This window comes from Gopherus flavomarginatus, chromosome 3 (assembly GCF_025201925.1).
Source record: "Gopherus flavomarginatus isolate rGopFla2 chromosome 3, rGopFla2.mat.asm, whole genome shotgun sequence".
Classification (NCBI taxonomy): domain Eukaryota; kingdom Metazoa; phylum Chordata; order Testudines; family Testudinidae; genus Gopherus; species Gopherus flavomarginatus.
The window spans coordinates 274,055,319-274,069,287 of NC_066619.1; the positions used below are offsets into that span (position 1 = coordinate 274,055,319).

The following is a 13,969-nucleotide window of genomic DNA, read 5'->3' on the forward strand; positions in this document are numbered from 1 at the left end:
GAAGTTATGAAGTGCTACTATGAACACTGCTGTATCACTATGCCTCTCTGTATATGTAGCCTCCATGTCCTACTAACTAAAAGACACATTTTTCTTAGATTGAGGATAACGGGAAGGTTCTGACCTTTAAACAGCTGTTCTTTGACCACATTAGTTATGCTAAAGAGTAACTTTATCCTAGCTGATGACAAGCTGGGCTGAAAAACTCCATGAGGGTGAATCAACACAGCGCATAGAAACCAGGATGCAACAGGGCCCCCTGCCTACCTTCCTGCACACACATGGGCCTCCAGGGACTCCCAGGGGAAGGGTGAGCTAGTGAGGGGCATTGCAGTCAGAGTGTTTGTTATGTTCTTTATGATCTGTACATGCTCCTTACATGTAGAAGAGCAATGGTGGTAGAATCTGTGCAATATGTCTCTCTGTGTGTGGGGAGCTGCAGCAGTGACTGTACTTTGCTAGATAAGAGCCTGGATTATGCAGAGATTTAGCGCTGACCACAGTTTGCTATGATTAGATTATTGCTGTATGTGTTAGTGGTCTGGGAAGCAACTGTAGAGTAAATAGTGTTGAACTGCATGGTGGAAGACCGGGAGAGAGGGGACCAAAGTCTGACACACCCAGCGATGCCGTTGCAGGGCAGCAGAAACACCAGTGCTAGGAAGCGGCACAGAAAGCAGCTGAAATACTGAGTGAGAGTCTGAAACTGAACAGAGCAGGGAGGTTTTTGTGCTGGTCTGTATCACTGTGTGAGAGGGGTGCCGTAATAATGCTGACAGTAATAATCTCCAGCATCATCCACTTCAACCCTGCTGATGGTGAATGTGTAGTCAGTGCCAGACCCACTGCCACTGAACCTGTCTGGGATCCCAGAGGCACGGGTGGAAGCATCATAGATAAGGAGCTTAGGAGCTTGTCCTGTTTTCTGTTGGTACCAGGCCACATATCCGCTAGCACTAGAACTGGCTTTGCAGTTGATGGTAATTCTGTCCCCTGGAGACACTGCCAGGGATTCTGGAGTCTGAGTCAGCACAATCTGCCCACTGGAGTCTGGATGGGAGAATAGATTTAAGATAAAAAGAAATATAAAGTCGCTCCAACATCAGCATATTTTACAAACTCTAAAAGTGTCTTGCCTGGAGCTCTCATTCTGCTAACACTGTAATTGCTGCTAGGAATGATTGTTGGAAAGGGACATTTTTAGCATTTCTATCCTAGTAAAATACTATAACTTTCTTTAAAGCTCATTTCCCCCTGTTGTTCTCACCCTGAATATAGAGGACAAGGAGCCAGAGTAGCTGAGTGCGGGAGATCATCTTGATAGGGTAGTCACAGATACCAAGTTCGGAAGCACAAAGTGTGAAGGTGGCACGTTTATATCTGCTCTGAACAGCTGGGAACTGTCACTCGGGTGGAAATATGCAAAGCAGCATCTGTGTAAATGTCCATTCGCTTTGCAGACCCAGGGCCACGGACACCCCTCAATCTCATAATGTATTTCTCATTCCTGGCAGTGAGGAATGCCCAGGTGGATCAGGCAGGGGATGGTCTCTCTAATCTGCCCGGGACATAGATGTTGAGATTCTAATCTACCAGGGAGTGCTCCCTCTGGCCCAACTCAGGGCCCGTACCCACTCCACCCCTTCTCCCAAGACCCCATGCCCAACTGGCTTCTTCCAATCCCCGCTCCACCCCTGCTCAGCCTCTTCTCCCCTCCCACCCCAGCGTCTCCCGACACTGCAAAACATCTGATCCATGGCAGGCAGTAGGTGCTGAGAGGGAGGGGGGAGGTGCTGATTGGTGGGGCCCACCTGCTGGCAGGAGGTGCTGGGGAGGGGTTCAGTAGGTGGGCTCCTCCTTAACCCCCCTGGCCACCTGCCGCTTACCTCCCTATTCACCTTCTCACCCTGCTTATCCTCCCGCCTCACCTCCCCACCCACCTCCTCACAATTTTATTGAAAGCACAGGGCCTGGGGCAGTCGCCCCGATTCATTGTACACCAGGGACAGCTCTGCATATCAGGCCAATATAAATAGGCAAATTGCTTGGCTCAATCCCTGTGTGAGGAACAGAGTTTCAACATGGATAACTTATTTCTTTGCAGTGTGTTAGAAAGTCAGGGTGGTTGTTATATTAGGGCTATCGAAGCCATTTTAGATTATAAACAAAATTTCAAGTATTACAGGAGAGTTTTTGTTTTGTGCAGATGTGCTGTCATCTGGTGGCAAGATAGAGATTCAACATCATTATTAATTGGAGGGGAAATTCACCCCCTGTGGCTAAGGTATCACCACTTCGGTGATTCACAGGTCTCCTGCCAGCCCTCACAAAGTATTGAATGCCATCATGGTTTGTTATGTTATTCACACAATATGGAGAGTAAGATAGAGATGTGTAAAGTGATTTATGAATGCCCCAGTATTACAAAAGGCACCTGTTAAACAGAGGCCACTGTTAGTTACACAGACTGTTAGACTTTTCACTATGTGATTGTTAATTCTTCTATTTTCAATATTTTGTTTTATTTGGATGTAACATGATAGAAAGATGCCTACCCAAGGCTCTGGGCATCCTAACACATTAATTCATTATACAGTACAATGAAATCCCAGATGCAGGTGGTCTGTGTTTCCCCTAAATCTCTCCTTGGCTCCCCATCAGCCTCCCTCTCACCCTGCTTGCCAGTCCCTCTGCATGCAGATCTTCCTGCAGCTGTGGCACTGCCCCTCCGAACACCAAGGATCTCATTGCTCAGCTGCCTCTCCTGGACCCCATGGCACCCAGCTGCTGCCAATGTATTTGTATGTCCATTCCTACTCTCAGAGAGGCGCCATAACACTGGAGTCTCACAGGCAGAGCTGAGCTCCCAGGTCCTTTAGGGCAGGGCAATGGCTAAGGAAAGAGGAGCTGGTGGAGGGAGGATTCAGAGGAAGCCAATGGAGAGTTGCAATGCTGGTCAGGGGCGCTGGAACAATTTGTATTGTGGGGGTGCTGAGAGCCATTGAACCAAACTACAAACCCTGTATGTGATGGAAACCACTTCAAATCCAGGGGTGCAGCAGCACCACCAGCATCCCTAGTTCCAGCACCTCTGTCAGGAAGCACATGAGGAGCCTAAGGCAGGAGTCTTAGATAAGCTGGCTGTGTCTGATGTAGCTCACCAGCAAAGGGAGCTGCCATGTCCCAGAATGGCTAAGGGGGTTATGTTGTTTTATTCTTTGGGTTTTCTCCAATCCATCCAGTGGCCGGTCAATGTCTCATGAGATCTCTGGGCTATCTAAAAAGTGAATACTTGCAATCGATGAACACGTGAACATTATGCCACAGGTGATAATGACAGGATGTGACCTGGAAATGCTCAGCTTCACATGCACCAAATATGGCCCTTGCATACGTCTGATCCTGACAATGATGGAGAGAGCATAAGGGATGGATCTGAGCAGCATGGTGGCTTACCTAGGTTCCTACACTGCAGCTACACTGAGGCCACGACTACACTACAGCATAAAATCAAAATTATTAAAACCAGTTTTATAAAACTGGTTTTATAAAATCGATTTTACGCGTCCACACTAGGGCACATTAATTCGGTGGTGTGCGTCCATGGTCCTAGGCTACCATCGATTTACGGAGCGGTGCACTCTGGGTAACTCAGTAAAAGAATGAGACCAATAACTTCGATTTCCGTCCACACTAACCCTAAATCGATATAGTAATATCGATTTTAGGGTTATTCCTCTAGTTGAGGAGGAGTATAGAAATCGATTTTAAGAGCCCTTAAAATCGATTTAAAGTGCCTTGTAGTGTGGACGGGTACAGCGTTAAATCAATTTAACGCTGTTTAAATCAATTTAACGCTGTAGTGTGGACCAGGCCAGACATGGGGACACTCGACAGGAAGCAGCTATTACTCTGAATGAAAGTAACTAGTAACCAGAGCAGAGATACGTTGTTTGGGTCCATACCACTGTGAGATGTGAGCTGTCGTATTGCTGGCAACAGTAATATCCAGCATCTTCAGTGTCAAACGTGTAGATTGTGAGTGTGTTACCAATGTAGCCATTTCCAGAACCACTGCTACTGCGGGCTGGGACCCCAGAATGCAGGGAGGAAGCATTGTACACAAGCTCTGGAGCTTGTCCTGATGTCTGTTGGTACCAAGCTATTTTGTTGCAAGTGGTTGAACTGGCTTTGCAGCTGAAAGTAGCTCTGTCTCCTGGAGACACTGAGGGATTCTGGATTCTGAGTCAGCACAATCTACCTGATGGAGCCTGACTATAAAAAGAAATTAAAGTAAGTATAAATATGAAACCTCTTGTGTTTTCACACACTAGTTAATTGTAAACACTGCTTTTTTAATAGTTTTCTGAACTAAATGTAAAACACTGCAACTGGATTCTAAATGCATCTAATTAAGAGCAAAGGAATATCCATATTGTGATACAGAAAACACAGTATGTGCATCTTCCAGATTTTGGGTTGATTCTTACCCTGGATCCAGAGCACTAAGAACCAAATGATCTGAGCTTGTGAGATCATCTTGATGTTTCTGCTCAGACCAACCCTTGTCAATAAACCACAAAGAGTGAAGTGAAACCTTCATAACTGCTCTGAGCAGCAGGGAAAGGACAGTGGGATGCAGATATGCAAAGCAGCTGTTCTCAGTCCTAGATATGGGGCCAGATCCCCAGCGGCTGTAAATCAGTGTAGCTTCCCTGAACTCATTGGATCTACACTGATTTGGACATGCTGAGGATCTGGCCCACAGAATGGATGGATTTGCATTATTGCAGATAGTGTATTTCTGTATTAATGTTACAAACTCCAGGGCTCAGCTCCCCCCACCAGTCTGCTCTTGGCTTCTGGCTCCTGATTTTGGACTCTTTCCCCAGCTAACCTGCTTGTCTGGACCCCCCCTCCGTGTCTTTTTCCACACTCACCGCTGCCCCTTCTTTTAAGATGCCCCATCAGCCTGGGGACACCTTCCTGACCCCAATCGCCAGGTCTCCCCCTTTATGTGTGTTCTCGAGAATCCACTTCTTCACGTTCCATATACTGTTGCTCTAATTCCACTGGAACAATTCATATAACCTGAGAAAGTAACTAGTAATCACTAGACACATACGTTAACATTGCAAGTAACGACATCATCTTCCGTATTAACCTGCCCCTTTCCTCTACTTTCCCTGTGTTACCTCCTCTTGTTGCTCTGGTATTTTAGACTCTGATCCTGTCAGCATATTGTCATGCTGTCTGGAGTGGCTCACACTCATGAGTCCCTACATCAAGGCAGACTGTCAGAAACGGCAGACCCCACACTGGTGGTGTCTTTTAGAATTAGATTTCACCAAGGCAGTAACCAGTGTGAACTCCTGGATCACTGTAACAGTCTTACCATGGAGACAGAGACAGTCCCCTTGGACTTTCTAGTCTGTCTTGCCACCCAGGCAGGGAAGCTGGACTTAGTGATAAATGGTCACTTACACCAAAAATCACAAAATATTCAGGTTCCTGTTGTCACATGCTACCGGTGTGGTGCTCAGCTTTGTTCAATGTTGGTATCACTCGGCTGCGTGCGTGTGTTCCCTCTGTGTGCTGTCCCAGTTCTGCGCAGATAGCTGACACAGCAGACCCAAAGAGAACTCCCAATGACCACAGACTCCAGTATGGTACGAAGGCACGTCGGCCAGGTTTACTGTCGAAGAGAAACACAGTCCCCAGCTCCCTGGCAAACATAGTCCAAGGTGCTGCTAAGGTGCAGCTAGCCAGTACTTATGTGCTCCCTGGCAATGGACTCAGCTCAATCAGTGGTGGGACTTTCCACTGCCCCCTAGGCTGGACAAAGACACCACCCCAGGGATGCATTCTTATACACAGGTACAAACAAGCTACACATCACTCCTGACGTATGAGGTGCAACCCCTCTACGTAGCAAGGTACAACCCCTCTACGTAGTAAGGTGCTGCCTCTCACCTTGTACATGTTGGTTCGAACAAAACAACTCTATCCATCATATTACCCTTTTGCCCTTGTCATTGAGATGGGTTAGCCTGTTCCTTGTTATCTGTGTGGAGTGTACAAGTATGCGAATGTTCTGATATCTGGTGTCCAGTACCTTTTAGGTATGTCTCTTTCTGCAGCATCAGCCCTTTCCTTGCCAGCTTCTGTGAGCAGGGCTTGCCTTTGGCTCCCAGCTTAATTGTGACAGTTCAAACAGCAAACCGATGATCCTGTTTTCTTGTGATCCTGTTTTATCTTTTACATGTAGCCTTCCAGTCCATGAGACAAGCTTCCTTGCACATAGCATTTCCGTGGTGTAATAGCACCATTCACCAATTCTTTGTATTGTGAAATTTCTTCATAGACTATTTAACCTTGATAGGCCTCCTTAATAGAGGTGGAGTGGACGATTCCTGTGCCTGGGTTCACAAGTTCAGTTATAAAGCAAAACGTACATATTTCCTTATATCACGGAATATAGACATTACAAGTGAGAGTAATGCATGCAGCAATTTACAAGCATCTCATAGAGTGTAAATGCTAAATATATCCTTACAAGACGAATACTTATTTTGAACAAAACTAACTTACTGGTGTGCTGCTTTGGTTTCCAGCTATGGCTTTGTTAGTTCTTAGCTAACACCTGAGCTGGCCAGAGCTGGTACTTGGTTTCCCAGCATCGCACATGTGCAGAACAGCAACATTATGTACCTGTGTAGATCCACTGAATTACAGGTGTAGGGTGAATCATGGACTCAGTGACCAGATAAATGTAGAAAGCAGTGTTGCCAACTCTTGTTATTTAATCATGAGTCTTATGACATTTGATATTGTCCTGTGGACACTTGATCCTGTGAGAATCCCAGCATCTACTCGTTGCAGAGAAATATCCATGTACCACCCAGTGAAGGCCCCAAACCAGAAGGCAAATGGAAGAACTCAAATTGTATTTTTGTAATCTTATAGTTTTTAAACCAGTCTCATGATTTTTGACTGTTTGTGGTAGGCAATACTGACAAATTACTGGCGAGCACAAGTGTTAGCAGCAACATGGGTTGTAAGATCTTCTGGGCAGGGTCTGGTCTGCATTTGTTCAGAGAAGTGTTAAGCACATCTAACAATAACAACACACTTTTTCTGTGTTCAGCATTTCACATATCCTCACCGCTGCAGCAGTGATACATTTGCTTGATGCCATCTGGTGGCAGTAGGAGGGATATTGAGTGCAATGATTTCTTTTCCCTATAGCCTGTTGTGATGTGAAGATACATCTAACAACATGTACAAACATTTTATAGTCACAGAGGGAAATGACTAAGCATAGATTATCCTTAGTGATGCAAACATATAGCCTTGCATATCAACATATTTTCTCTGCCTTCCGGCTTCTTCCCACAAGATGCCAGACAGTTCTTGTGAGAGGTGCTGACAGTCCTCAATGCTCTTTAATTCCAATTACTTGCAAGTATTAACTTCTTTGATGGTTCAGAGTGCTCAAGAGACACTGAAGTCACTGCCTGCCTAACAGGATCCTCTCAGCCCATTGCAGTATTGGCCCCGCTCGGCCCCAGAATACTGGGAGGATACAGAGAGAGGTACTACTGTGAGATACCCTGGACATTGAGATCTGTCATCCTGAGTCAGGGTGCAGCAACTACACTTACCGTGTGATGATCTTCACAGGAAGCAGCATTAATCCCCCACCCCCTTGAGCAGGGAGGTTTTTGTATTGGTCTGTATCACTGTGAGAGGTGAGCTATCAGTCTGCAGACAGTAATAATCCGCTACATCATCAGCTTCAACGCTGCTGATTGAGAGAGTGTAAACGGTGCCAGACCGACTGCCACTGAACCGGGCCGGGACCCCAGAGGCACGGTAGGTGTCACTATAGATAAGAAGTTTAGGAGCCTGTCTGGGTTTCTGTTGGTACCAGGATACATAGTAGCTGCTAAGGCTAGAACTGGCTGCACATCTGATGGCCACTTTTTCTCCTGGAGACACTGAGAGGGATTCTGGAGACTGAGTCATAGTGACCTGCCCATAGGAGTCTGCATTAAATATGAAATAAAAACAAATACAGATAATTGGCCATCAAAAGTGAACAATATTGTACGTTAATAAATTATTGACATTTTGCATCTTTAGATAATGTCATAAAATAGAGCAGGTAAAACAACAGGTTTGTAATCATCAATATATCTGCACTATAACTATGAGAAATGCATTTATATGTTTAAATGCCAATATAGCTAAAATATTTAGATTTTTAAAAATATCAATAGAGTTTTGTGCTCTTAAGCCAGTGCTCTCCAGTTCTGATTCTTACCCTGAATCCACAGCACCAGTAACCAGAGAAGCTGAGCCTGGGAGAACATCTTGATACGTCTGAGCTGGCAGGTGCTGCTCAATAAACGGCGGAGAGTGGAACAAAAATTTTTATAGCCCCTCAGAGCACCAGGGAAGCATCACTGGGGAGTTTACATGCAAAGCAGATTATGTGTGCGGGATCCTGGCCCCCCTGCTCTGACTAGATATAGAGCTGCTTTCTGTGCATCATCGCAGTGTGTGATGGTCACTTGCCCACCCGGGGGGCAGGATGGTCCAGTGACTCAGACACAGTAAATGTGGGGCCTGGTCTGGCTCTACTACAGCCTTAATGTGTGACCTTTGGCTAGTCATTGTGGGCCCAGTCCTGTAAAGTACTGAGTGCTCTGAGTTCCCATTGAAATCAATGGGATCATCTGCACAGTAAGGGTGGCAGGATCTAACCATATATGTGATCCATCCTGCTCCCAGAGGCAAAACTCCCATTGATGTCCATGGCCACAGAATAGTGCCCTAAATCTCCCTGTGCTGTATCTTCCCTGTCTGTAAAATGGGGAAGGAGTTGCTCATTGGTCATGCTGAGATATTACTGATTAGTGTTTGTAAAGTGCTCAGAGATCCCCAGGCGGATGGTGCTAAATTAGTGCAGAAGATGCATGGGCCTAACCCTCCCTGTCCACTGAGGGGAGGTTAATAATGCTGTTGGCCTTCATACAAGATTGTGAGGTGAGCAAATGTTGTGATATCTGGTGTTTTTCATAAAGCTCCAACTCCTGGAGTCGTGTGATCAGGTGAGAATCTCAGTTTTCTTTTTTTTCTTTCTTTTTTTTTTAAAGAGAGTTTCTAGTTCACATGGTTGTGGAGAAAAGTCTGAAAATGTGAAATCTCGAAGGGAAATAAAAGCAGCCAACATTTATTGTTTATAAAGGAAATCTCATGATACGTTGAGCCCTGACTTTATGATGATTGACATTGCAGCATTCAAGGATGGTTATGAAAATCTGCTCACAATTTGCACTGCTAAATACAGTGCAGGGTTTTGCCCAGGACTCTGGGAGAGCAATTTCATGTGTCTTTCCACACAAACAGGGCATGATTTGCATGAACCCATTAGACCAGATTGTTCCTGAGCAGCTGTGCTCTCTGGGGAGCTGGATGTTGTTGCTCTGCAGCAGGGCATTGTATCTTAGGCATTAAATGGTCATTACAGCTATAACATAGAGTTACATGGCACTGTACTTTCTATATTTTGTTGTCTCTATTATAGGTAAATTGGTTGGCAGTGATGGGTAATTGTGAGGTCATTAGTACCTTTACCTTATAGTTTGGGATCAATTACACAGAGGCAGGTTTATATGACAGGCAGTGGAGGTTGGATTTCCTTTCTCCCTGACCCAAAATCTCTATCCTCCAGATTATCCTCTTAAATTCTTCCAATCTCTTTGCCCCAACCCTTCTTATTTCATTCATAGATTATTAGGAACTCAAGAGATCATCTAGTCCAACTCCCTGCTCAAAGCAGAATTAACCCCAAATGGCCCCCTCAAGAACTGAACTCACAACCCTGGGTTTAGCAGGCTAATGCTCAAACCACTGAGCTATCCCTCCCCCACATCTTTGTCTTCCTCCATCCCCCACTGCATTAAGCATCTTTGCCCTCACCTGTCCCTGCTGGATTCCAGTGGATGAGTTGCTATCTGCTACCAGTTGCCTCCTGGTTCAGCTGTAATTGGAGGCAGATGGGAAAGTGCACCCAGCGCTCATCAGAGAGAACTGAGCCCCAAAATTCTCTAAGGTTGGAATGAGGAGGAAGTGCTGGCCTGGAGAAAGTGGTTGACAATGGACAACTCTTCTTGGCCTCATGCACCAATGGCTATGCCAAGCCTAGGTCACATAGACCCGAGAAGCAGCCCAGAGGCAGTAATCCAGGCCCAGCTGACATGGCTAAGATTCAGTTCTCCAGACCATGAGCAGCCAAGACACAGGATAGTCCAGGTTCCTGGCCATGAATTGTTCCAAGCTCTACTTTAAAGAAGGTATTAAAGGTGGTGGGCCTGAATGGTTTTCACAGCCCATTGGTTGCTAGGCAGGGCCTCCAGGATACAGGGACAATCCATGGGAAGTACCTGTTACATCAGAGTGTGAGAACTAGAGCTAACAGAGCCAAGAGGTTTTTGTGCTAGTCTGTATCACTGGGGTGTGGGGGTGGAGGGTGCTGTAATAATGTTGGCATCTTCAGGTTGAATGGCGCTGATTATGAGAGTGTGATCAGCGTAGCCACATCGAGACCCACTGCCAGTGAGGATTAGCCCTTTTCCCCACAGCACCGCAGTGCTCACATCCCTTTCAGTTGCTGCTCTCCAAGACACAGTCTCCCATCCCCTAGTTATGGTCGTTGCTCTTTAAGATAGGAGGTAACTATGGTACTGCAGACACTGGGGTTTGGGACCCAGTTTGCAGGGAGGAAGCAGCATCGATAAGAAGCTTAGGAGCTTGTCGTGATTTCTGTTGGAATCAGCCACCAGTGCTGGAACTGGCTTTGCAGTGGATGGTGACTCTGCCTCCTGGAGATGCTGCCAGGGATTCTGGAGTCTGAGTCAGCACAATCTGCCCACTGGAGTCTGAATTGCAAGGACGATGTAAATTAACATAATACATGAGTGAGAAAATTCATGTTTTCATTTTAGTTGTGTAGCATAGTTTATCCTTTTCTCTCATTTAACTCCAAGATTACAAAAAATGAGTGCATTACAAAACCCCCCCAAAGAATGTTGAGATTGAGCAATATATTGTATCTCTACATAAACATTTGAGAGAGGTTTCCAGAGCTCAGTCTCCCATTATCCCAACAGACCAGTGTTATCTCATCTCCCGTTATCCCTACAGACCAGTGTTATCTCAAGTGGGATCTTACCCTGGATCCAGAAAACTAGCAGCCAGATGAGCTGAGCCTGTGAAAGCATCTTGATATGGCCCGACTGACAGGTGTTGATCCATAAACCCCAAAGACTGTAAAAAGGGACTCCATATATAACATATATCTCTAGCTTGCTTGCTAGCATATATATACCTGCCCCTGGAAATTTCCATTACGTGCATCTGAGGAAGTGGGTATTCACCCACAAAAGCTCATGCTCCAAAACGTCTGTTAGTCTATAAGGTGCCACAGGATTCTTTGCTGCTTTTACATATATAACTGCTCAGAGCAGCAGGGAAATCTCAGGCAGACGTCACTATGCAAAGCATCTCGCCTCAGGCCCGAAGAATAGAGAACTGATTTGTTTGCATCATTTCAGATGTTCTGTTGTTTGTTTTTCTTGCTGTCCCTTATTACAAAGTACTGCCCATACTCAGAAGTCCAGCGTCTGCAGTGTGTTCAGGGTGATATGTGTCTGTGCTGCCACCTGCTGTCACAGGGGGTTGTTCAGCTCCATTAGTTGGATCATGCAGATAAACGAATGTAATACACAAGTGTGTGATTATTTAAGAACGTGTCACATTTAATACAGACTCCTGTTACACAGCCAGGACTGGGTGGTCCATCATCTACAGAGGATGCTTTGCAGCTGCATTGCCCCTGCAGGAGATCTGAAGCAGAGTCTTTGCTAGGGCTGCTCAGGAACCTAGAGTGGAGGCCCTTTACACCATCCTCTACAGTGGAACAGCTCTCTCCCCCTCATGTGTCGTCCCCTCCTCATCCCTTCCGGGTGACTGGTCAATGGTGGTTGGATGGGGTGAGCAGTATCATAACCTTAGTCCCAGATTTGGACCTTAGCGTCCAAAATATGGGGGTTAGCATGAAAACCTCCAAGCTTAGTTACCAGCTTGGACCTGGTACCTGCTGCCACCACCCAAAAAATTAGAGTGTTTTGGGGCACTCTGGTCCCCCTGAAAAACCTTCCCTGGGAACCCCAAGACCCAAATCCCTTGAGTCTCACAACAAAGAGAAATAATCCTTTTTCCCTTCCCCCCTCCAGGTGCTCCTGGAGAGATACACAGACACAAGCTCTGTGAATCCAAACAGAGTGAATCTCCCTCTCTGTTCCCAATCCTGGAAACAAAAAGTACTTTCCTATTCCCCCAGAGGGAATGCAAATTCAGGCTAGCAATCCAACACACAGATCTCCCCTGATTTCTTCCTCCCACCAATTTCCTGGTGAGTACAGACTTAATTTCCCTGAAGTAAAGAAAAACTCCAACAGGTCTTAAAAGAAAGAAAAATACATACCAATGGTCTCTCTGTATTAAAATGATACAATACAGGGTCAATTGCTTAAAAGAATATTGAATAAACAGCCTTATTTAAAAAGAATACAAATCAAAGCACTCCAGCACTTATATTCATGCAAATACCAAAGAAAAGAAACCATATAACTTACTATCTGATCTCTTTGTCCTTACACTTAGAAACAGAAGACTAGAAAGTAGAACTACTTCTCCAAAGCTCAGAGAAAGCAGGCAGACAGACAAAAAACTCAGACACAAACTCCCTCCACCCAGAGTTGAAAAAATCCGGTTTCCTGATTGGTCCTCTGGTCAGGTGCTTCAGGTGAAAGAGACATTAACCCTTAGCTATCTGTTTATGACACGCCCCCCAAATTGCAGACAGTGGGGAAGCTCACTGGCGGCGATATCCTTCTAGAACTTGAAAATAAACAGATTAATACAACACATACACCTTTACATATACTCCTAAGTATATAACTAACAGACTTCTACATTTTAAGAACACTGTTTAACTACTGAATTTTGGGAAACTTTCACGGGAGAGTGCATCAGCTACTTTGTTAGAAGCTCCTGTGATGTGTTGAATTTCAAAATCAAAATCTTGGAGAGCTAAACTCCAACGAAGAAGTTTCTTGTTGTTCCCCTTGGCAGTATGAAGCCACTTTAGTGCAGCATGGTCAGTTTGTAGTTGGAACCGCCGTGCCCAAACATATGGGCGTAGCTTTTCCAGGGCGTACACAATGGCATAGCATTTCTTTTTACTGACTGACCAGTGACTTTTCCTTTTAGACAGTTTCTTGCTGAGAAACACGACAGGATGGAAGTTGTGATCTGTTGCTTCCTGCATGAGCACCGCTCCTATACCACGCTCAGATGCATCTGTGGTTACTAGGAATGGCTTGTCAAAATCCGGGGCCCTGAGCACAGGGTCAGACATGAGCGTTGCCTTATCTTGTATGTACCGTGTGATGTCTTCAGGAACACCATCCAAGAACTGCTCCATTTGTATGAGGAGGTGCAGTTCTTCCAAGGTTTGAATGTTGTTTCCTGTTATCCAGGCCTCATAGTTTTTTGCAATGTAGTAGGCGTGTTTGGGAAATGACACCTCTGGTTTCCACTTTTGGGTTCTGAAACGCCGACGGGCATGATCTGGGGTTATCCCCATTCTGTATCTGGCCTTGGTTTGAAAAAGTTTATAGTCATTCATTTGCTGCTTAGGCATTTCAGCTGCCACCTCTGCTAAAGGTCCACTGAGCTGTGACCTTAATTCTACCATGTACTGGTCTTCGGGAATGCTGTACCCAAGACAGGCTCTTTCAAAATTTTCCAAGAAGGCCTCGGTGTCATCACCTGCCTTGTAGGTGGGAAATTTCCTGTGCTGTGGAGCAATAATTGGCGCCGGGTTGTTAGGGTTGGC

The 13,969-nt window shown here is 45.6% G+C and overlaps 1 gene segment (V, D, J or C); it reads right to left on the minus strand.

Annotated features, from left to right (window-relative positions):
• Positions 1–742: 742 nt before the first annotated feature.
• LOC127047413 (immunoglobulin kappa variable 3-20-like) overlaps positions 743–13,969 on the minus strand; it is a 481,670-nt gene continuing 468,443 nt past the window's right edge. The window contains 1 exon segment of the V gene segment in view: positions 743–857. Within this exon segment, the coding sequence occupies positions 743–857 (115 nt within the window).